Source organism: Tenrec ecaudatus, chromosome 10 (genome assembly GCF_050624435.1).
Source record: "Tenrec ecaudatus isolate mTenEca1 chromosome 10, mTenEca1.hap1, whole genome shotgun sequence".
Classification (NCBI taxonomy): Eukaryota; Metazoa; Chordata; class Mammalia; order Afrosoricida; family Tenrecidae; genus Tenrec; species Tenrec ecaudatus.
In genome coordinates, this window is record NC_134539.1 from 70,511,079 (window position 1) to 70,536,489 (window position 25,411).

At 38.1% G+C, this 25,411-nt stretch overlaps 1 protein-coding gene across 2 annotated transcripts in view; it reads left to right on the forward strand.

The window, feature by feature from the left end:
* The window catches only part of ABHD17B (abhydrolase domain containing 17B, depalmitoylase), a 52,429-nt gene extending 27,964 nt beyond the window's left edge, over window positions 1-24,465 (forward strand). For both annotated transcript variants that reach the window (XM_075560547.1, XM_075560548.1), the window contains exons 2-4: window positions 12,995-13,464; window positions 19,679-19,858; window positions 22,491-24,465. In XM_075560547.1, coding sequence (XP_075416662.1) covers window positions 12,998-13,464; window positions 19,679-19,858; window positions 22,491-22,710 — 867 coding nt within the window. In that variant the 5' untranslated portion in view covers window positions 12,995-12,997 and the 3' untranslated portion in view covers window positions 22,711-24,465. The remainder of the gene's footprint in view (window positions 1-12,994; window positions 13,465-19,678; window positions 19,859-22,490) is intronic.
* The last annotated feature ends 946 nt before the right edge of the window (window positions 24,466-25,411 follow it).

Below are 25,411 nucleotides of genomic sequence, written 5' to 3' on the forward strand. Positions count from 1 at the left end.
CATTATAAAATAAGCAATTTTTGCTTTTTAAGAGAACTTTGACCTTCTAGGCCTTCTCAACCTTCCTAATGCCGCGGCCCTTTAATACAGTTCTTCGTGTTGTGGTGACTCCCACCCATAACATTATTTTCGTTGTTACTTCTTAACTGTCATTTTGCTACTGTGAAAGGGTCGTTTGACCCCCAAAGGGATCACAACCCACAAGCTGAGAGCCACTGTTCTAGGCAGCATGGCCAACTGCAACTGCTCAAGAGTTTCAGCTGCTGGATCCCATTCCTCTCTCAAGCCTGTTAAGTAAAGCTCCCAGTTACATATACTCAGAGGCAAAAGCCTAAATTTTTCCCTTCTCCGCCTTCAGCATCAACACCAGGAGGCTAGTATGAGCCCTGCTAACAATTTCTTCATACTCTGCAGGACACAGGGAAAGTGGATGTTGGCAATAATGCCAATGGGCCCAGGATATTCACTTTCTATTATCCTCTCAGTACTTTTCAGCACCATCACTGGTAGAACCAGAACTAGAAGAAGCAGAAAAATGGTGCCTAAGTTTGTCTTGTACTGTGATAAAAATCATAAAACAATGTTATGTGAGTATAGGTTAAAGATGTACTATTACAACTTGCTCCTGATTTGTTTATTTGTATAAACAAATTACTGTATATACTTGAATATAAGCTGACCCGAATATAAGCCGAGGTACCTAATTATTACCTTGGAAACCAGAAAAACTGATTGACTCTATATAAGTCTAGGGTGGTGGCTATTAGTGAGTTTCAATAATCAAAACGAATGAAAATAAAATCATTAAAAATTGATACATCAGTGGGGCAATGTATTTAAATATTTATTTTAAATGAAAGGACAACAAGTCATTTAACATTAACCAGCACAGTAAGTGGAAAATAGGTTCAACAAAAATAATAAGGTATCAACAATGATACCTTAAGAGTACTATTCCCTGAGCTCAATCAGCAAACAAGCTAAAATCCTTCAAAACTGGATTCCTCATCATCATCCGTATCCCAATGCAGAGCTTCAGCTGGTGTGAGGTCATCATAGATGCTGTCCTCACTGAGATCGCCGTCATCACCATCACTGCTGTCATTTTCATGCAAAGCTCAGTCTTCACTGCCATCCATAGTATTACTAATATATTTCTGGAAGGCATGTCACACCATGTCTTCTGTAATGTCTTCGCGTGCATCTTGAACCCACTTTGCTATTGACTCTATGTCAGACTTCATGAGATTTCCTCCTTTTAGTCAGGCTTGACCAGATGACATCCATTCATGCCACATCCTTCGCACGCGGTCTTTAAAAGGCTTATTCAAAGATACACGTCATAGGATGGCTCTGATTGGTTAGATGTGAGTAAACAAACATTCAAAGCCCTGCAGTGTCAGTGGGGCTTTGAATGAACAGCGGAGAAACGGCAATCACCCACGAGATAACGGGCGTTCATCCTGTTACCTCGGTGGTGAGAGGGCCCAGCGAGATGTAACATCTCACTGGAGTACCACTGATCCGTGTATAAGCCGAACCCCAGTTTTTTATACACGAGTATACACAGTACTTCTTTAAATTACCCTCCAACCATGGGGTTCCATGTCATAGGATGATCAGCCATTCATAAAAGTTCCTGTTCCCCCACATTTTAACCACCCTTGATATTATTCCGTTTTTGAATACTTATCATTCTATAGTTTTAAAGTATTTTGTGCCTTTCTCTAATAGTTGTTAAGACTGAACCTCTCTGTATATACTTCACCTTGTGACTTTATCCTGAAAATTGTTCAGTAATACCTTTTGGTTAAATTTTATGAGTTCCTTTTCTTTGGCATTTTGGGGTGATGAAAAATCATTTCTCTGTTTTAAAGACATTTTTCTTTTTTTGATTAATCATCTCATTGGAGCTTGTACAACTCTTATCATAATACATACATCCATTGTGTCTTTTGTTGCTGCCATCATCATTTTCTTTCTACTTGAGCCCTTGGTATCAGCTCGTTTTTAACTTCCCCCACCCTCCTTCCCTCACAAACCCTTGATAATTTATAAATTATTATTTTTTCATGTCTTACACTGACCAATGCCTTCCTTCACCCACACTTCTGTTGTTCATCCCCCAGGGAGGGGGCTATATGTAGATCAGTTTGATCGGTTTCCACTTTCTCCCCTCACCTTTCCCCTACCCTCCTGGTATCCTACTCTCATTGTTAATCCTGAGTGGTTTCTCTGTCCTGGATTCCCTGTGGTTCGAGTTCTTATTGTTACCTGTATGCATGGTCTGGCCTAGCTGGATTTATAAGGTAGAATTGGGATCATGTTAGTGGGGGTGGGGAGGGGCGTTAAAGAACTAGAGGAAAGTTGTCGGTTTCATCAGTGCTATATTGCACCTGGACTGGCTGGTCTCTTCCTTGTGACCCTTCTGTAAGGGGGTGTCCAATTGTCTACAGATGAGCTTTGCGTCTCCGACATTTTTCATTGAATAGAAATTCTTTCCTTTTGAATGAAGCTAACTAATAATTTTCTATCATTTATGGTTTTTGGTCTTTTAAATGTATCTGTGTCCACTCTGAAATCATGTGAGGCTTTTCTTTTTATTTAATTAATTTTTTTAGTTTTGCTTCTTCTCCCCATTAATCCACCTAAAGTTTGCTTTCTTATACTGAAAGGTAGGGGGACAGTGGTCAAACAGTTTTGTTGTCATATATTTCACATCATGCAATTCAGGAGTTCAAAAAGAATTGTACAATATGTTTGAACTATTGTATGAGCTGTGAATTATATGCCAACAAAACAAGTTAATAGAAATATACGGTCTTCTCCACAATCAATTTTAGAACATTTACTACTTTCTTGTACTCATGATCATCAGCTACCTCCCCACCACCACCAAGGAACCCCTGAGTGCATCACTGCCTCTCTAGCTCTACCCATCCTGGATTTCATGTACAGAAAAGCATAGAAAAGAAAGCATGTTTTGTAATAACACTGCACTCTGCATGAAAGCAAGACTGTTCACATCACTGGTCTATGATCAGAGGGATTTACCAGAGGCTTAATCCATGTGTGGACCCTGTGCGTGGATTTTGGGTTCCCACTGTCATCCTTAGCCTTCTGCAACCCACGTGTTCACAACTTAAGTGTGGATACCAATTCCTCCTTCAGGTTAGGATTTTATCATTTACTGTCCTTGGATGCGACAGGCTGGTGTGCTGCTTCCATGTGAGCCCAATTGACACTTCACTCAGATGACTGTGCTTAGGTGTATTTGTGTCTTTGTCAGCACTAGTTTGCTTTAATTACTTTGGCTTTTACTTGATTGCTTTAATATTTGTAAGGAAAAGTTCCCAGCTATTCCCAAACCACACAAGAACTTTTACTCCTTTTCTTTAAAAAAAATTACTTTAGCTTTTCTTAGACCTTTCATATATTTTATAACAGATTTCTTAAGATTTAAGTCATATGTCATAAAATTCACCAATTTAAATGTACAATTTAATGATTTGTAATGTCTTAAGAGTTTTGCAACCATCACCCAAATCCATTTTTAGAGCCCTGTGATTCCCCACAGAGAAAGAATTTTCCTTTAACAATGACTCCCTATACTCCTACCTACTCTATGCCTAGTCAACCACTTACCTGCTTTCTGTCTCCAGCTTTGCCTGCCCTAGACATTTCATATAGATAGAGTCATATAATAAGTTGTATTTTATGCCTGGCTTCTTTTACTTACCATAATCTTTCAAGGATCATCCATAGGGTGAGTGTCTTATTTTTTGTTATGGTCAAATATATTCAAGTCTGTGAATATCACATTTTATTTTGTGTGCTTATTATAGTTTATGGTCATATGAGAGGTCTTTTGTTTGTTTTACCTTTTGATTTTATAAATAATGCTGTTGCTATCATTCCTGTACATGCAGTTTTAATGTGGCCATATTGCACTGGTTGGATAAGTCACATGTTGAACAGCTAACTACAAGATAGGCAATTCAAATCTACCAGCTATTCCAAGGGAGAAAGGTCAGACTATGTGCTCCCATAAAGATAAACAGGGGTCACTATGAGTTGTCATTTACCCATTGCAGTGAATTTGGTTAGAGGTAACCTAAGAGAAGAGGTGACCTCTATATTTAACTTTCTGAGGAACTCCTAAACTGTTTTCCAAAGTAGCTCCACCATTTTAATTTGCACAGTGATTTTTAATGTCCACATATTTGTCTTTATATTTTAGCCAGCCTACTGGGTATGAAGTGGCATCACCTTGTGGTTTTGACTTGCATTTCCCTAATAAAAAATGGTGGTGAGCATTCTTTTGTGTGCTAATCAGCCATTTTGCCTCTCTTCATTAGAGATATACCTACCAAAGTTCTTTACTATTGGTCTTTGTTTTTAGAGTTGTTTTAATATCCTTATCAGATACATGATTTATAAATATATGTTACCTTTTTGTTAATTGTGTTTTCACTTTATTGTGTCCTTTAGCACACAAGAGCTTTAAATTAGAACAAGTTAAATTTCTCTTTTTTTAATATGCTTTTGGAATCATTTAAGAAACCATTGTTTTATCTAAGGTAACAAAGATTTATGTCTGATTTTAAAGTTTGCTTTTTTGGTTTATTTTTATGGTGAGGTACAGGGACCTATAGTCAATTTGCTTCTGGATAGCCAGTTGTCCCTGCACCAGTTTTTGAAAATTCTATTCTCCCTTTATTGAATCATCTTGGCACCACTGTCAAAAATTAACTGGCTATAAATGTCAGGGTTTATCTTCTTGATTCTTAGTTCTATTCCTTTGGTCTATCAAAGGGGGCTTCTGAACGTTTGTGGAAATGGAATTAAAAGATAAGGGAATGTTTCCACAAGCTTCTGAAGCTTCCTTGTATGTCTGTTCTTCTGCCAGTTCCGTATGGCCTTAATTACAGTTGCTTTGTAGTAAGTTTTGACATTGGAACGTTTAGTTTTTAGGTTTCAATATTGCTTGGGGGTATTTGGAGTCTCTTGAGTTGGTATATGAGTTCTAATTATTATTCTTGATGCTTTTTGTAACTGAAGTTATATTCTTAATTGCATTCTTAGATTTTCCTTAGACCTTTTGATCTTAAGGCTTTATCAGCTAGAGTTTGCAAAATTTCTCCTAGAATTTGTATTGGTATTACCATGAATTTATTAAACTGATGTGAGAGAGTTGACTTCCTAGTAATTTTAAGTCATTAGTTCTGTGTTCTCAGATTATTTGTCAGTATTCCTATATCTGCACAATTGCTTATATCTAAGTTCAGAATGAACCTGAAGAAAATAAAACAAGTCCACGATAGTCAAAATATAACCTTGAGTCTATCTCACCTGAATTTTGAGAACATCTTAACAGATTTGCCGCATTGAACACTAATGACAGAAGACCTGATGAGTTGTGGGAAGACACCAAGACCGTCATTCATAAAGAAACCAAAAGGTCGTTAAAAAGACAGCAAAAAAGAAAAGATCAAAGTAGATGTCAGAAGAGACTCTCAAGCATATTTTTTAATCATAGAGTACCAAAAGCATATGGAAGAAAGGATGTAGTTGAGGAGCTGAATAGAAATTTTCAAAGGGCAGCTTGGAAGACAAAGGCAGAAATTATAGAAATGTGCAAAGACCTAGAATTAAAAAACCAAAAAGGAAGAACACCCTCATATCTGAAATCGAAAGATCTGAAGAAAAAATCCAAGCCTGAAAGATTCATTAGGCAAAATATTGAATGATGCTAAAAGCCTCAAGAGAAGATTGAAATATATACAGTCACCATACCAAAAATAGTCTGACTTTCCACGATTTCAGGACGCAGCATGTGCACAGGAGCCAGTGGTGCTGAAGGAAGAAGTTCATACTGCACTGAATGCATCAGCCAAAAACAAGGCTCCAGGAATTGGTGGAATACCTATTGAAATGTTTCTACAAACTGAAGAAACACTGGAAGCACTCACTCGTCTGCCAAGAAATTTGAAAGCCAGCTATTTGGCAAACTGACTAGAAGAGATCCATTTTGTGCCCATTCCAAAGAAAGGTGACCAAACTGAACGTACAAACTATAGAATGTTTTCATTGATGTTACATGCAAGTGAAAAAGTTGTATAAGATTTTTTATAAGATCATCCAACAACAGTTGCAGCTGTACATTGACAGGGTACCACCAGAAGTTCAGGCCAGATTCAGAAGAGAATGTAGAGCAAAGCATATCATTTCTGATGTCAGATGGATCCTGGCTCAAAGCAAAGAATGAAAAATGTTTCCTTGTGTTTCATTGACTATGCCGAGGCATTGAACTGTGTGGACCATAAGAAACGGTAGATGATCTTGAGAAGAGTATTCCAGAATACTTCATCGTTCTTATGAGGAACTTGTACATGGATCAAGAGGCAGTTGTGGGTACAGAACAAGTGAATGGTTTAAAATCTGGAAAGGTATGTGTCAGGGTTGTATTGTATCCTGGCACCATACTTGTTCGATCTGTATGCTGAGCAAATCATTCAAGAAGCTGGATTATATGAAGAAGAGTGCAGCATCGGGATTGGAGGAAAGTTTATTAACAACCTGTGGTGTGCAGATGACACAACCTAGCTTGCTGAAAGTGAGGAAAAATTGAAGCATTTGCTAATGAAGATCTTCAGTAAGGATTACAACTCAGTGTGAGGAAGGCAAAAATCATCACAACTGGACCAATAGGTAGCATCATAAGAAATAGAAAGGGGGTGAGGGAGTGGGGAGGGAGGTGAAAAAACGAGGAATTGATATCAAGGGCTCAAGTGGAAAGCAAATGTTTTGAAAATGATGGTGGCAATAAATGTTCAAATGTGCTTGAAACAATGGATGTGTGTATGGATTGTGATAAGAGTTGCATGAGCCCCAATAAAATGATTTTTTTTAAACAGAGAAAAGGTTGAAATTGTTGAATATTTGGTCTTACTTGATCCATAGTCGAAGCTCATGGAAGCAGCACTAAAGAGATCAAAAGACATTGTATGAGGTAAATCTGTTGCACAAAAACCTCTTTAGAGTATTTACTTCGAGGACTAAGGTGCACCTGACCCAAGCACATGTGAAAGTTAGACATCAATGAAGGAAGACTGAAAAAGAATTGAACATTTGAATGGTGATGTGTGCTGGAGAAGAATTTTGAAAGTACCATGGACTGCTAAAAAGACAAAGCAATCTCTAATGGAAGAAGGAAGGCCAGAGCGCTCCTTACGGGCAAGTATAGAGCAAGACTTAGAGGAGAAACCAGTGCATGGAGGACATCATGTTTGGTAAAGTAGAAGGGCAGTGAAAGTGAGGAAGGCCTTTGGCAAGTTGGATTGCCACACTGGCTTCTTCAGTGGACTTAGGCAGAGGAATAATTATAAGCATGGCTCAGGAGTGTGCAGCATTTCATTCTGTGTGCATAGGGTTCTATGGGTCAGAGCTGACTCAGTGGCACCTGACAACAATGTTTTAATTTACCTCCTAGGTGTTTGTTTTGGCTATAGATGACAATATCTTATTTTCTATTCGATTTTCAGTTACTTAAAGCTAAAGTGGACATAAAATATTTTGGTTTCATACCAAATCCAAACCAAACCAAGCTCATTGTCATTGAGTCTATTCCACATCATGTAGCAAATGATAGAGTAGGACCTGTCCCTGTAGGCTTTCTGGGGCTAGAAATCTTTACAGAAACAGACGGCTTGCTGCATTCTCCCACAGAGCAGCTTGTATATTTGAACCATGCATCTTTCAGTTATAAAACAAGCACTTAACCAATCTGCCACTCTATAAATTAATATCCTTGTCAAAAACATGTGCCCTCTTCTAATTTCACTACTTTGTATTTTCATTGTTTTCTATGTAGGTGATCATATTGTCTAGGCTACCAAGAAAACCATATGGGGTTTCTCCTTAACCCACGAATGTTGTGAATTATCATGTTTTACCATTGGAAGAGTCATCGTTCTTGCCTTTCAACTTCATTTTTAGTGGAAAGCACTTTATATTTGGAGTAAAGATGGTTATGTGTCCCATAAAGATTTGCAGTCATAGAAACCATATTTAGGGTTGTTATGAGTTGAAATTGACTTAATGGCATTGGATTCTGTCTAAGGTTATGTAATTAAAGTTTTGCGTCTGTGTTTCGTCTCAAACGGTACTATCTGATTTTCCATTTAGGGCAGGGGTCCTTAGACTTTTTAAATGGGGCCAGTTCACTGTCCCTCAGACCCGTTGGAGGGCCGGACTCTAGATTTTTTAAAACTATGAACAATTTCCTATTCACACTGCACATAACTTATTTTGAAGTTAAAAAAAAAAGGTGGGGGGGCAAAAACACCCGGCCGGCTGGATAAATGTCCTTGGCAGGCCGCAGTTTGAGGACGCCTGCTTTAGGGTCTAATATTTGTTGCAGTGACTACACAGAACTCCCAGACAATATTCACAATTAAAGGGGTTCATTAAGGAAGTTAATAAGTTACCACAATCCAGAGTGGCAAACAGTAAGGACACAGTCATTGGTCCGCAACACCTCTCCTCCACCAAAGCCAAGTCTTTCTTAGGTTCGTGTCTCAGCCACTTGGTCCCTTGGCCGCTGCCAGCACTGGCCAGTAAGCTTTCTGCACAGTTCCTTTCATTGTCTGTGCCACAGGCAACTGGTGCATCTGGTCTTGGCTGCCCTCCATTAGTTCAGACAAAAATCTTGTCCACATTGAAGAATGGCTTTGATGGAGGTGTGGTTTATCCTTTGGGCAACTGTACTCCCAAGGAAAACAAAGGAGTCTCATCCTCTAGTACTTTTAACAAGATGCCCCCAAAGAAAAGGGTGTGAGTTAGTTTGTACCCTCTGCAGAGGCCAGTTCTTAAGCTGCCCCCCCCCCTGTCTATCAGCAGAGTAGAGAATGCCCTCTAGCCATACATGTGGAGTCCAGAATTGCAATGTGCTACATAAGTTGTTATGGTCAAAAGGACGTTTTAATTGACTACATTTTACAGTCTTACTTAGTTTAGAAATGGAGGTTGTCCTAGCCTAAAGTTATTATTGAAATCTGATCCTTTATATGCACTAGAATAACTATTCCTTGAAAATATTTTTTGGTGTGGCTTGTCTTTGTTCTTTCAGTGTTTTTTCTTAAACCTTTTATTAGGGTTGCATACAACTCTTATCACAAGCCATACATGTACATACATCAATTGTATAAAGCACATCCGTACATTCTTTGCCCTAATCATTTTCAAAGCATTTGCTCTCCACTTAAACCCTTTGCATCAGGTCCTCTGTTCTTTCCGTTTTTTATGATTATATGTATATTAAAGTTTCCTAGTTCTTGTACCATTTTATCCTTTTAAATTTATCCAGAATTTAATCTATTTCATCTAGGTATTATTAACACAATATATATTTTTGTTTAGACACTATTATGTGTAGCTCTTCTTTTTCACTTAGTATTTTATTTGCCCTACTACTTCCTCTTGATCAAGTCTTGTATGAATATACTTTGCAAAAGACAGTGGTTGAAATTTTAACTCTAGAGTTTGTCACATAATATTTCCTGTGGTTGTGGGGTTTGGGTATGTGATATTAGACAAGTTACATAACTACTCTATGCTTCTTTGTCCTCAAACGTAAAGTGTCTGTAGTAATATAAATGAGTTTTTATATGAAACCTGTTTACAGCAGTGCCTGGCACAGAATAAGATACTCAATGTCAGTTGCTGTTAATAATAATGGAAGCTTTGTGTAAGAATCATTCTGTGTAATTTTTTTAAGTATAAGCAACTCAGTGGGTTCACTGCTATTAAAAATTGATTTTAACTCCTAGCAACCTTCTAGGGCAGTGTTGGACCTGTTCACTAGAATTTCTAAGACTAACTTGTTACTAGAGCAGAAAATCTCTTGGATTTATATCCCTCCTTGCTGCAATCTTTCCAGAGGAACTTGGCATAGGAAACCTGAGTTTTTGTTTGTTTGCAGGTGTTTTTATTTTATCCTCATATTAAAATACTGTTAGCTACATATAAGTTCCCACATTTAAAATTTCATTTCTTTCCAAATTTAAAAATATTTGCCCAGTGTCTTCTGGTATCTAGGTTTTCTGTTCAAAACTCATTTGCTCATCTAATACTTCCCCTTAATCTGTTCTTTCCTTTTAGATTTATTTTTGTTTTGTTTTACTCTTTTAAAACAATTTTACTGTACTGTGTCTGAGAGTCTTACATACCCTTTCACTTCTTAAAATATTTCGATGTAATTGTACTCTCTCTTTATTTTCTTCCTGCTACTCCTATGTTTCTTAGTATTTCTACTTGTCCCTCCATCTGTTCCATTTTCTTTTATATTTCTTTTCATCTGCCTACCCTCCAAATATTCATACTAGAAATCTCGAAACCTGATCTGTGAGCTTACTAGTTGTTCATCAACTGTTAACAGTTCTCCTAGCTAGTCCATCAAGAACAGGGATGGCACATGCAAATTGTAGTCAGCTGCTATCGGAAGACTGGGGCTTCAAACCCAACCAGAGGCACCAAAAAGAAATGTTATCTAAGATCTGTTTCTGTAAAGATTCTAGCCCAAAATTCAGTGGAAGTTTCCTTGAACACATGGGATGACTCGCAGCAGCTCCCAGCCCCACCCTCAACCTATCAGTGCATTTGTGATACTCTTTACTGTTTCCTACTTAAACGCTCTTTCTTTTCAATCATTTATTTAAAATTCTTCTTTTGTCTGGTCCAAAAATTCTGTTTCTCATCTTAAAGTATTCAGTTGTTGTCACTGTTATGGTTTGTGTATATGTTTAGGTGTCTGTTGATTTGGCCTTGGAATTTAGTCTCTGACTTCTCTGGGAGTATGTACTTGAGAAGAAAGAGTAATAGCAATCCCCAGACCCTAGCTTGTGTTCCTGGAGAATTTAAGGTATATAGGATAGGGACACTCATCTCAACAGTGTAAAACTCTGCACCAGAAGATCCCTTGTTTGTTGGATCACTGCTGTTACTCCCTACGTCACCAGGCAACTCTGTTTCTCAAAGGACCTGCCAGGCACACTGCTCTTTCCCAGGAATCATTTCCTCTAGAGGGTACTTCTCTAACCTGTAGTTAGGGAAAAGAAAGAAATGCTTGATAGCAGAACTGATTCTTGCCAGCCTTAATTGTGTGTTGTACAGGATTTGTGGGAGGGGGGGCAAGAAGTAAGTTATAAATGATATTTTTATTCATGTACATTTATGTAAATGGAACTTCTCATTTTTATCAAGAATAAGATTTTCCTCCATCTTGCACAGTATTTTTGTCTTAATATTAATCCGGAAATGTTTCCATTCAAGACTATTTAATTTATTGACACATAGTATTCTTTTGTTTCTAAACATTATGTCTGTTACACTTCCCCTTTTTTGTTTCGGATTTTGTTCCTCTGCCTACTGCTTCCTCTCAATCAGTTTTGTACAATTGTACCAGATATTTGTTGAAAATTTAGGCTCCAGAGTTTGTGATAGAGATCAGACATACAGAAAAGTTTAAGGAGGGCTTACTGGATTGGTTTAAATAAAATTTGTATCAGGATATTGTGTATCTATATCGTCTATTTTAAGTTTAATCTAATATTGCCATAAATCAAACCTACAGAAAAGTACCAGGAGGCCTTATTAGTTTTTACTAAAATCAAATTATATGTACGGAACACTTTTTGGTGATTTTGCTTGATTGCCATTAGATTTAAAATACAGAATATAAAATCAATCAAAATCACCAAAAAGAGTTCCCCATAAAGTGGGTAATACTAAAATCACAAATGAAAAGAGATACCATTTCCTAGAACCTGTGGTCAGTGTGGGTTGCTTTTTTCCCCCATTGTGCATACACTGTGAGTTAGAACCAACTTCAGCATAGCTCTACAAGTCAATTTTCTAAAAACTTTTATTAAGAGTGCATTACTACCTTGTTATCAAAGTTGCTCAATAAGTGGGCCCCAGTTACCTGGGTTTAGGGCGGTGGAGGTGGTATACTTTCTTCTGCTACCATTAAGAAAGGTCGTTTTTCCATTACCTAACCTAGGCACTGCAGGTTTTCTCCTTCTGCTTCTGTTTGTTGGTGTTCATCCGTAGATGCATATGCAGCATTACATGTGCTTGACAAGCCAGCTTATTTCAAAGCTATATTGTAATAGTGTATTAAGTTCCTCTATGTTCAACAAGTAAATTATAGGAACGTAATCTAGCTATATGTACTTAATAGTTTGTTGGTCAAACTTTTACGATACTTTTGCTCTGGTTTAGGGCAGGAGTCAGTGGCAGATAGGGTAACTGGAAGCCAGAAATCATCCTAGCCTGTTGATTAATCAGACGTATTTTACCTGATCTTTGTCCACATCCCACCTCCTCGGTAACTGACTTTTGCACTACCTTTGTGCTTTGAGTGAAATGACCGCCTCCTGGGACAAATCATGTTTGCGTTCATGAGAAAGTGGAGCTCAGTGGCATAGCAGTTAATGATCCCGGGCCACATCCTGTGGTGATGGTTGTGGAAAACGGTGACTATCACCTGCGTTCTTCCCATTGGTTTTCACATTTGTATTCCATATTATGAGATCATCGTAAACATTGCTCTTTAAAATGTGTCATAGAGTATTAGCGTCTGTCTCCTGATCAGGAATATTAGCCTTGTGTAGTTAAAGTGTTTCCAGAAAGGCGCCAAAAACTCTGGGAGAGTGCCACCTTTTTGTTATTTTTTAAATTTTTGTTAGGTTTGAGTTTGTTTCCTTCAACTAACATGCCACATAAATTACACACCGATGCGTATAATGGACAGAAATGAAGTGAGACAGTTCTGGCATAAGAAGTATATTATTTGCATAAAAATGTAGAACCAATAGTAGTAGGCATGAACCACATAAAATTTACTCTTGCTTTTGTTGTGAACTTCAATTACATGAGAGTGCCGAATCCACCTTCAGTAATTAAACATATGCTCTCTCCTTTTCTTTTTCAGAAGATGAATAACCTTTCCTTTAGTGAGCTATGTTGCCTCTTCTGCTGTCCACCTTGTCCAGGGAAAATTGCTTCAAAATTAGCATTTTTGCCACCTGATCCAACCTACACACTGATGTGTGATGAAAGCGGAAGCCGCTGGACTTTACATCTCTCAGAACGTGCAGACTGGCAGTACTCTTCTAGAGAAAAAGATGCCATTGAATGTTTCATGACTAGAACCAGTAAAGGCAACAGAATTGCCTGCATGTTTGTGCGTTGCTCACCCAATGCTAAATACACTTTACTCTTCTCACATGGAAATGCTGTTGATCTTGGTCAGATGAGCAGCTTCTACATAGGACTGGGATCACGGATCAATTGTAATATATTCTCATATGATTATTCTGGATATGGTGCAAGTTCTGGGAAACCAACAGAGAAGAACCTCTATGCAGACATTGAAGCTGCTTGGCTTGCTCTTAGGACAAGGTAATGGTGACTTCAGATTACTTTTCATACTGCATAGTTTATGAAAATTGACCTGATACATATAGAGTAAAAGCTATTCTTATAGCACATGTCTTGGCCTACTAAGTAGAAATTATATTTTTGGATGTGCAGCTGAGATTGTTTACTCAACTTTATAACATTTCAAATGTATGAGTGAAAATGGTGATTTAACTAGTTAATAATAATTTCATTGTTTATAGTAATGGTTGGAATGTTGTTTTGTTAAGATCCTCAACCAAGAAAAGAATTGCATCAAATAAGTAAGCTAACTTCTATATCTTTTATAATTGTCTCTTGGTTGGTGCTCAAGATAGCTGAGATTGTTTTAAAAGTAACTCATTATGAAAAATAAATGAAATGTTACTTTGTATTTGATAGTTCTAAAATTTGAAGTTATGTATTAATCTGGGTTCACAAGAGAAACAAATCCATTGACACATGTGTGTATAAGAAAGAAATTTATATGTAAGAGGAATTGAACATTGAGAAAATATCCCAACCCAGTTCAGATCAATTCCTTAAGTTCAGTATTAGCCCATATGTCCGATACTAATCTATAAAGTCCTCTTCAGACTCATGAAACACATGCGATGATGCCAAATGTAGAAGATCACAGGCTAGTGGGTAGAAAGTCTTTGGATCCAGTGGCATTGGAAACATCTGAGCGCTGGCAGGGGTCTCTGCACAGAGGGCTGCATCAGGGTGGGTCCATGTGTCCTGTCAGCTGGGTGTGAATAGAGAGAGAGGGAAGTGTCTCCCACCTCCAGGGAGGAAGTACGGATTTCCCAGAATTCTCAGGAGAAGGCCATACCTACACAGAGGCCTCCTTGGCTATGATTTGATTGACAAGCTAGTCTCCACCCCTACACTTTTAGTCCTCAAATTGACAAACGATTATATATCTACCACAGATAGCAAGTTATTTTTTAAGGTTATGATAAATTATTTTAAATGAATTATTCTAGGCCAACTCTTTAACAGTAAATTATAGGGAAGTTACATTAATCCTTTCTGGTCATTAATACACTTATAAAATTTTCTAGAAGTACTAATTTTAAAGATTTAGGTACATTCCCATTACCTGATTGGTTTAAAATAAACTGTTCTCAAAATGCTTGACTTCTAGAATATTTTAGAAAGTGTTAAGCTAGAGCACAATTTTAAAATAACTCACTTGTTTCCAATTCAGTGCTTAAATATTAATGACTTCAGCTCCAAAGAGAACTTCAATTTTTCTAGTTGGCATAACTTTTAATACAAAATTTTTAAAAATGTTCTCCCCTCTAAGATAGGTAATAAGGAGCCTTGGCGGTAGAGGGGTTAAGTGCTCGATTGCTAACTGAAAGCTTGTTAGTTCAACCTACTCGCTGTTCACCAGAGAAAGATGCGGCAGTCTGCCTCCGTAAAGACGAACACATTCCCATCAAGTCGTTCCAAATCATCTTGACCCTATAGGCTAGTGTTGAGCTACCCCATGGGCTGTTTGAGGCTGTAAATCTTTATGGAAGTAAAGCCTTCTCCTTCTCCTGAGTAGTGACGAGTAGGTTCAGATTACAAACCTTTTGGTGAACAACCATGTGCTTTAACAATCCCTATGTCACTGAGGTTCCACATAAAGATTACACCATAGAAACCGTGTGGAGCAGTTCTATCCTTTTCTGTGAGTCAGAATCAACTTGGCAGTAATGGAGTTAAAATATAAAATAATGTTACCCTCCCATAGCAAACTACTCTCTATAGGGGATTATTAAAGCAGTGGGCCTTAAGAATTTGTGGACCATAAAGTTCATTCTTAGACATTCAGTGGACTAGTGTGTTGCTAAGTTAAAGGAAATAGCCTTTATTGCTAGTGTTTTTAGTAGGACAAAAATATAGTCTTATTTAATGCAGTGGGTTTATGGCAGTGTAAAAAAATCCCCTTTTATGTAGTCAACTTTGACATTTTTTTAATCGGCTATTAAAATTTTAAGTTGTAAAAATTTATTTCTAGTTTTGATTCTTTTTCAACACACCTGATGACCCAGTAAGGAGCCGTAGGTGGTGGTACAGTGGTTACAGTCTCAGGCTGTGGTCTGTAGAGTCTGCAGTTTGAAGCTACCAGCAGCTCCAAGGGGAAAGGACTGGCCTTTCTACGCCGAGTTACAGTTTCGGAAATCCACAGTGTCACGGAGTCAGCATTGACTCTATGACAGTGAGTTTGGTTTGGTTTGGTTGTGAACCAGTACTACCATATTTTATGCAAATAACACATGTATCAGTATGGTGGGTTTTTTGTGGGTTTTTTTTTGTGTGTGTACCACACAATGCATGTTATATAAGCACCCTGATGGTATACTGAACTACAGTTTCAAAACACTCTTTGGGAGAAAGATGAGACTTTATGCTACCATAAAGATTTACAATCTCAGAAATCTACTCCATCCTGTAATGTCAATAAGTGTGCACATTGGTTACATAGGTGAGTCATAGGCACATCAAGCAGGGTAATGAAGAACAAGGGCAGACTAGATCAGTTCCTAAATAGTCACAGAGTAGTACTGTTTTAGCAGAATTTCAGACTTGTTTTTCCTCTTAGGTTGAATTTTTAGTGTGTATTAAAAAGTAAACTTCAGTAATCCCGGGAAATTATTTCCACAGAATTAAATATCTCAAGATTCTTTCCAGTTCTGGAATTTTATCGTATAACAGAATGTATATATTTCCTTTACTGGTAAGAGTAAAGAGTCAGGGCTTAAGTAATCAGAAGAGGATAGACAGCAAATAAATATCTGAAATATTTATTATTTGGGTGTTCTTTTTAAGAAAATTGAACATCTATTAGTTCTATTCTGATCTTCTGATGGATAAATAGAAAATAAGGGCCTGATATGGAGACCCTGGGTGGTACAGATAAATGGTTAAGATTCTTGGCTGCTAACTGAAAGATTGAAGGTTCCAGCCCACCCAAAGGTGCTAAAAAAAATAGCTTGTTGATCTACTTCTGAAAAAGCCGCCACTGAAAGCCCCGTGGAGGCCAGCTCTACTCGGATACACATGGTCAGACACAACTCCATGTCAACTGGCTATTCTGTGCATGCAACCTTCCCCCATAGTCATTAAACCTTTTCTCTGGTATAGTGATAAAAATATCCCTGTTGGCATAATGTGCTGCTAACCACAAGGTCATCAGTTTGAGCCCACCAGCTGCACTGCAGGAGAAAGGTGAGGCTTTCTGGTCCTATAAAGATTTGTAGCCCAGAAAACCCAAAAGGGCAATTTAGTTTTATCCTACAGGGTCACTGTAAATCAGAATCGACTTGATGGCAGTGAATTTTTAAAATTCATAATGGGAGAAGCGCCAGAGTAGGAAACAAGATATGTGGGTTCTGTTTGCAGGTCTGTCACTAACTTACTTTGAACATCTGTTAGTAGGTAACTGGAATAAATTGTATGATCTGTAAAGTCCTTCTGAAATTCCATTATTGCTTTGAATCCTTACTGGTAACTGTCTCTAGGGCCATGTCATTGCTTGCTTAAACAAACTAACAAAAATTGCCACCACCTTTGCAGCTGTTCAACTCTGTAGCCTCAATAATTGTGGTGATCTGTAAATGATCGTTCCCCTCTCCCTTCCTGTGAAGCTGGGGTCTGTTGTAAAGAAAAGGTTTCTCTAGGCTTACTACAACATTCACAATCATTCCGGGGTAGATTGCACCAAACCTCTGGGGCATATGTGTGTAGGGCTCCCTGGAAGAAACTCGGTGGTGTGTCACATAGCCCACAAGAAGAACATGTGAACACGCTGTCTTGTCCTTTCCTGATTAATGCTCAAATTCTATAAAAGCTCTATTTGCTTTCCAAAAGAATGAAGGCTATTGTGCAAATGGCCCTTAGCATCCAGAAATGAGTGATCTCTTCCTTCTAAAAATAAAAGGCATATTTGCCACTGGAACCCTTAATGCCACATTAGTTTCTGGATCATGTCATCCGTCCTTGAAGTAGTTCACAGCCAGAGCTGTTACACTCCCAGGCATACCTTGCTCTCTATTGTGCTCTGCAGATACTGCATTTTTTATAAACTGCATGTTTGTGGTAACCCTGTGTTAAGCAAATCCATCAGCAACCACTTCTCCAACATCGTATCCTCTCTGTGTAACTCAATGCACAGTATTTCAAGCGATTTTCTAATTATTGCACACTGAATCTCAAGGACAGTATGGAACTGGGAAACCAAAAAATTGGGGTTATTTGCTTTAATTGCAATTTTCTCTTTGTTACGGTGAGCTGGAACTGAACCCACAGTATCTTTTGAGGTTTGCCAGTAGATAAGGAACGTGCCTGGGACATACTAGGTGCCTAATATGATTGAAACAGCAGTGTCACATCGTTAAAATGGTAGCCATCAGAAGTAGGATCTGTATATATTTTACTCTTCCCTCACTTTAAGTAGATACAAGGCTGCTTCCAAAATCTCATGGGAAATGCAACTTAAAAAGCTTGGATTTTTTTTCCCCAAGAACTTTTGAAAGTACCTTAAACATCTATTAAACATGAACACGTTAAAATACTGTTAATTAAATGTGTTCTGAACTTAGTCAACAATTGGTTTTAGTAATGTACCATTAGTGACTTAATGTGTCAGGAAGGTGGGCACCCACTGATGTAATTTTCAGTTCTTTGATGTCTAATAACTGGTCCCTTCCACACCTCATGGTCAGCCAAGCTGGTGTGCTTCCTCCGTGTGGGCTTTGATGCTTCTCAGCTAGATGGCCACTTGTTTTACTGAAAATAAACATGTGCATAAACATGTATTGAAGAAAGCTAATACTGCCCGGCTATCAAAAGATATAGCGTCTGGGGTCTTAAAGGCTTGAAGATAAACAAGCGGCCATCTAACTGAGAAACATCAAAGCCCATCTAGCTGAGAAGCACACCAGCCTGTCTGACCACACGGTGCAGAAGGGGCCAGTTATCAGACATGAAAGAAAAATCATATTAATAGGTGCCCTCCTCCATGATACGATCAATGAAGACCAATGTGTGCATAAGCAAATGTGAAGAAAGCTGATGGTGCCCAGCTATCAAAAGATATAGCGTCTGGGGATCTTAAAGGCTCGAAGATAAACAAATGGCCATTTAGCTCAGAAGCAACAAAGCCCACATGGAAGAAACATAACAGCCAGTGTGACCATGAGCTGTCCAAGGGATCAGGTATCAAGCATCAAGGAACAAAAAATTCATATCATTGAAAAGGTGGGTGAGTGCAGAGTGGAGACTCAAAGCCCATGGGCAGCCAACAGGATACCCCTTACTGAAGGGTTGTGGGGAGGAGATGAACTAGTCAGGGTGCAGGGAAGCAACAATGAAACATAACTTTCCTCTAGTTCTTAAGTGTTTCCTCCCCCCACTATCATGATCCCAATTCTACCTTACAAACCTGACTAGACCAGAGGATGTACATAGGTACAGAGAGCAACTGGAAACACGGAACCCAGGACAGATGACTCCTTCAGGACCAGTGGTGAGAGTGGTGATGCCTAGAGGGTGGAGAGAATGTGGGGTAGAAAGGGGGAACTGATTACAAGAATCTACATATAGCCTCCTTCCTGGGGAAGGGACAGCAGAGAAGAAGGCGGGGGGGAGACATCAGACAGTGTAATATATGACAAAATAATAATAACTTATGAATGATGAAGGGTTCATGAGGTAGGGAGCAGTGGGGAGGGAGGGGTGAAATGAGCAGCAGATACTAAGGGCTCAAGTAGAAGGCAAATGTTTTGAGAATGATGATGGCAACAAATGTACATTTGTTCTTGACACAATGGCTATGATAAGAATTGTATGAGCCCCCAATAAAATGATTAAATTAAAAACAGAATTAACCTCAATGGATGTATGGATTGTGATAAGAGTTGTACAAGTTCCCAATAAAATGATTTTTTAAAATAAATAAGTAAATTTTTTAAAAAGAAAAAAAATAACAATGTGTTCATTTCTGAAGGTTGAAATTGTAGAAATCCTGTTTCTTCTCCTCCCACCTACGCCACATAAAAGTAAACTTGAAACAACAATATTTTAAGTGAGAATGTAGATCGTAGTTCAACATTGTACATGGTAGTGATAGTTAAACATTCTATTACAAGATCAAATACTTGGAAGTGATTTGAACATTTTATACCAGTCTTACTTGTTCTCTTCTTCAACTTCCGTTTAGATATGGGATTCGTCCTGAAAATGTGATCATCTATGGCCAGAGTATAGGGACAGTCCCATCAGTGGACCTCGCTGCTCGGTATGAGAGTGCTGCTGTTATTCTGCATTCTCCTCTGACCTCGGGAATGCGAGTTGCTTTTCCTGATACCAAGAAGACCTACTGTTTTGATGCGTTCCCAAAGTAAGTAGTGATATTCAACATAATACAATAATGGATTTCCAAGAAACTGTAGGGGAGAGATTGCTTTCTGTCACTTAAGGTATCCATGATACTTAAGGTATCCATGATAGTCCATGCATCCATGAACTTCAATTTTATAGAATTGTGAAAAATTAATTCCTGAAGAAAGTAGCGGCAGCCCAGTCAGGAGGCTGAAATGTTTGAGCAGTCATAAATAATCCTGAGGGCTTTATACCCAAAGGAATAGCATTAGTATTACTGATAAGAGGATGAATTTATTTTAAAAAATTGACAAAAACTGAATGTCAGGAATAAATGCAGGATGCTAAAGAGAAGAAGTTGGCATAGTGGTTACAAGTGTTGCTGCAATCAGCAGTGGACAGTAAGAAACCACCAGCTGCTCTGAGGGAGAGATAAGGACCTGTTCTACTCCCATAAAGAGTTAAAACCTCAAAAATTCCCAGGGCCACTTTCCCCCTCACCCCCCCCCACCCTCCTATAGACTCACTATGAGTCAGCATCCACTCAGTGGCTGCAAGCTTAGTGTTTCTTAATCAGGTGAGTGAGTGATAGAGGGGCATGTGCCGTGATGCTATCTCAGCTTTTCTCTCTGCCTATCTCCCTTGTTCATTTCTGGCCCACCCAAAGAAAAGGCAGCACTAACAAACCATTTATAATTTATGCTTAAATTCCTCAATGCTGAACATATTTCTGACAGCAAGTGCCACACTATAGTTTTCTAACCAAATGCAGCCTATAATTATATCGTTGCTTTTGATCTTCTATTTTCACTTCCTGAAATCCCCATGATTTGTATATAAAGGACCTTTTTAAATAGGCCCTGCAGTATCCCATCTTTCATTTTTAGCTGTTTTGCTCTACTTTCTGAGGAATTTTTTAACAATTCAGTTAGGTTTTTCACTTCTGCTATCAGGATTTAACTTTTCAAGATTCCGTTCTTAGTTATCCATTCATGAAGGAGAGAGTGAAAGACCCAAGAGCTGATCTGAAGCAAGCAATTAAGGCTTGTTGCTCTTGAGTTTCACTATAGGGTGATCTCGCCAAGCTAGTTAGTTAGGAAACTCTACCTCCCTGCCATTGTTTATAAGTCATACCTTTTCAAGGTAGATACAATCTCCAAAAAGCATTCTTTCAAAACTCCCCTTAGACTGAGGATGAAGACCTGGCTGCCAGGGTTTTAGAAGGCAGGTGAGCAGGATGATGGGTTCCTGCCATCCAGTATGCATATATTTGCTTGTTCTGTGTGCTGGCGCTCCCCAAAAGTGTGTGAAATGTCCTCCTCTACATGTCCTCTGATCTTCTGCCTTGCAGGGATGGGGACAGTCACTCAGCTTCATAAAAGGGATGAGAGACCTAGGGAAAGGAGGGAGACCTAAGGAGGTTTTTTATCAAATCCTATGTATTTTCCCCAACATCTTCATCTCAATTCCTTTGCCTTCGAGGATACTCTATGCTATTGAATGGTGGTTCCCTTATCTTCTGCCCCTTTAGAATTATACTTTTTCTCCTGTCCATTCCGTTCATTATCTCACGTACCCATTTGTTTTCCAGCACCAAATCTGTGTTATGTTTTTGCATTGGTGCCTTAAAATAAAAATTTTAAAATAATCACTCATTTTCATAGGAGGCTCAAATTCAGTGCCATCGAGTCAATGTCAACTCAAAGAAACCCTACAGGATGGGGTAGAACCGCCCCTGTGAGTTTCCGAGGCTGTGCTTCTTAATTTGAGTAGACAGCCCTGTCTGTCTTCTGCAGAGTACCTGGTGGTTTGGGATAGCATGAAGAGGTCTGCTCCTGTGTCTGAGTCTTTAAATGGCACTTCCACGTGAATCAGAACAGATGTGTTGATTCTTACTGAGCTTTACCATGAGGAGACGTGGTGTGGTGGTTTTGTGTTGCGTTGCTAATCTCAGAGTCAGCAGAGATTTTTCTACTTCCACAAAGAGTTGGTCTCAGAAACCCACAGGGACAGCTGACCTCCCTTAAAAGGTCACTATGAGTCATAATCGACTCGATGGCAGTGAGTTTGTTTGGGTTTTGTTTGATTTTTAAGAACTGGTGATGAAATTGGGTAAGCTGATAATTGCAAGTCTGAGAGTTCAAACCTACCAGCAACTTTATGGGCCATCTGTCTGAAAGGGGTTGCTATGAGTTGGCATCCATTCACTGGCAGTGGCTTTGTTTTTTCAGGGTTTTAGAGCAAGAAAAGACTTCATAACTTTAACAGGCAAGGAGCTGTTGTCCTTCTATAACCTGGGAACTACCTGTACTAATGAACATTATTCAAAATGTCTATTAGTTTCCTTCTAGAATTCTAAATTTCTTGGTGAAAAAATAAAAAGATTATTATAAAGTGGTATAGGTAGGATATACTAGCTGCTGAGTGGCTCTGAAACAGGGTGTATGAAGTTACTGTCCTCACATCAATCCTTGGGTATGCAAAAGATGACATTTGAATCTTACTTGAAATCTAAGAGGTTCCCACTTCCTTCTGAACTGATTCAGAAGCATTCTCGTGTTTATATTGTTTGTGTGAAACAGCAGAAGAAAATGTCTTTTATAGTCTTTATATAGTTGATTTATTGATTTCCCTCTTACCCTTACATACAGCATTGACAAAATCTCTAAGATAACCTCTCCAGTATTAATAATTCATGGGACTGAAGATGAAGTCATTGACTTTTCTCATGGCCTTGCATTGTTTGAGCGCTGCCAAAGACCTGTGGAGCCTCTGTGGGTTGAAGGAGCTGGCCACAATGATGTGGAACTCTATGGACAGTATCTTGAAAGATTAAAACAGTTTGTATCACAGGAACTGGTAAATTTGTAAAATATTCTGTAAATTGCATACTGGGTTTTCTTTTCTTACTGAGCTACACTCCTTGGTAAATAACATACAACCTGAAGGTTTTGTTTACAAATCATGTCAGTTGCCTTCATAAATGTACAGGTAATGATTTGTTAACAGACTTAATGAAGGTTTTAATTACCAGAAACTGGAAATAACAGTATCATGCCAAGTCAGGCTGTGTAATTTATATTTTTTCTGTGAATTTTTTTTTAAGCATCAAGATGAGTACTGTATGAAATTTTAATTCTATAAAAATCAAATGCTGTAAAAGTATTGCCAAATGCTTTTGCATATCAAATACAAATTTATAAGTATTTTTAAAAACATCTCAATGTACTAAATCTTATCCTGGTATACAAATGTAATATCCTTCTTTTAAAAATGAAAAACACTGTATATCAAAGTTCAAGTACTCAACATGGAATAAACTGTAAAAACCAATAGGGAAACATAAAGGTTCAGTAGAGCGGACCTCAACCCTGTTGTACAGGGATGGAGGTTTAAACGGTTATTTTATTGTAAAATACATCCAATTTTCTGTATTCTCTGGTTATCAAAAATTTTCTCCTTAAAAACAACAACAAAGTAAGTCTTAATTTTTACACCATCAGTTTACCAACTAGCTACCTATGTTGTAAATGACAGGTCATAGTAGCACTGAATTTTAACTCTTGATTTTAGAAGTTTGGTACTGTGGGGCAACGACTTAAATTGTTCATTCTAGTTATCTAAGAGGCATTTAGAGCTCTAAGAATGATTTTGTATGCGCTGTTGTTTTACACTTTGACTAACCCGGTAGAACTGCGGTACTCAGAAACCTGAAAGTCCATTAGTTGTTCTTCAGAACCACAAACAGACAGGTGATTTGGCCCTTTTCCAAGTTCACTTTGAATATTTTTAAGAGTAGGACCTATTGTTTTGGATGACAGAATTTCATGGATCCTCACCCAGATATAGAAGATGACAAAACATTTAATTCATACTTTTATATTAACCAATATAGTAAAAAATAAATAAATAAAGCTCACACACACAAACTAAGTTGCCTTTCTTTAAATGAATCCTGCCTGAATAAAACAATGAAAGAAAAATAAAATTAATGGTATGTAGTCTAATTTGTAAATGAATGAATATTGAGATAATACACACTGTGGATATATTTTAAGGCCTTATGTAGTTTTAATTGTTCTGCTTGCTCTGTGGTTATGTCTAAGACTAGAGTAGATTTTCCTCAAAGTATATCAAGTATTGTGAATGCTTTGGTTCAGATGTGTCTGATTAACAGTAAAACAAAAATATATCACTCGGCTGTGCTTGTTTGCCTTCTTCTACGCTCCTTACCCTCCACCAGGGCTTGGAACCCAGAATTCTTATTTGATGCCCCTTTAAGAATTTGCCTTTACATTCCCTCTGAGTCATAGTCTACATTTTAACAAAATCTCCAGGTGATTCTTAATAGATTCCAAAGTGACCCTTATGATAAATCATTTTTTAAAAATGTAGCTCCTGATTCACTATATGTGGGGGACTTCAAAAAATGTGAGAAAACAGTATGAAAAGATTGTGGAATTTCTCTAGGAATTTTGTAGTCTCCTGTGTCTGGGTTGGAATACAAGCTTTCAACAGAGAGTCAACCCAGAATCAACTGTTTCGGGCTCTGCCCTTCATGAGCAAGAATGAAAACCATGATCATCCTTTACAGAGTATAACTATAATTAAAGTTTTTTATTATCACTCCTTTGTTTTGAAGAGATTTTTTCCTCAGTTTTGTCTTTGTACTCATAAATTTTCTGCTACCTACAATATATAACCAATGTTTAGCTAAGTCTTTTCTGTAATAACCTGAAAAATCTTAAACATTGGTCATACTATTAATTCAGCATTCATTCACTCAACAAATATTTCAAGAATATCTAAATAATACAAAACATCTTTAGAGTATTTACTTTGAGAAGGAAGGTGCACCTGACCCAGACCAGGGTTTCCCTCCATTGCCTCATGTACATGTGAAAGTTGGGCACTGAGAAAGGAAGACTGGAGAAGAATTTTGAAAGTGCCACGGACTGCTAAAGGGACAAACCAGTCTGTATTGGAAGAAGTAAGGCCAGATGCTCCTGAGAGGCAAGTGTAGCAAGACTTAGAGGAGAAACCAGTCCACTTGACCAAACCTGAAGGGAAAGGGCAGTAAAAAGTGCAAGGCCCTGTAATGAGGAACGATGACAGACCATGTTCTCAAAGACTTCAGAGTGTACCCAAGAAGACAGATGCCCCATTACACAGTATTTATGACTGTTTTTGATAAGGACTGAAGGAGATTCATAGGATTACAGTAAGTGAAAAGGTACTCTTGGGAGGGGTTAAACACAAGCATCCCATGAAGAAAGGTATTTGAATGTAGCTCTGAAGGATGTCCACTAATTTACTAGACATGGATAGCCCAAGGGAAACACAACATTAGTATACAGAAAAAGCAGAACTTTAACAACGTGACATGATTGAGCTCAGTGGAACAAAAGAAGACATCGTTTTGTCCCTAAAGGAAAGGGACTGCCTCCCAAGGATAAACACGTCTTTGACCACCAAGGTGGATTATAATTATTATCAGCAAGCGAGATAAATAGTCAGCAGGTGCTGGAAAACTCTTAACTGCAGATTGGTAAATAAGCACAAGTAAGCCTAT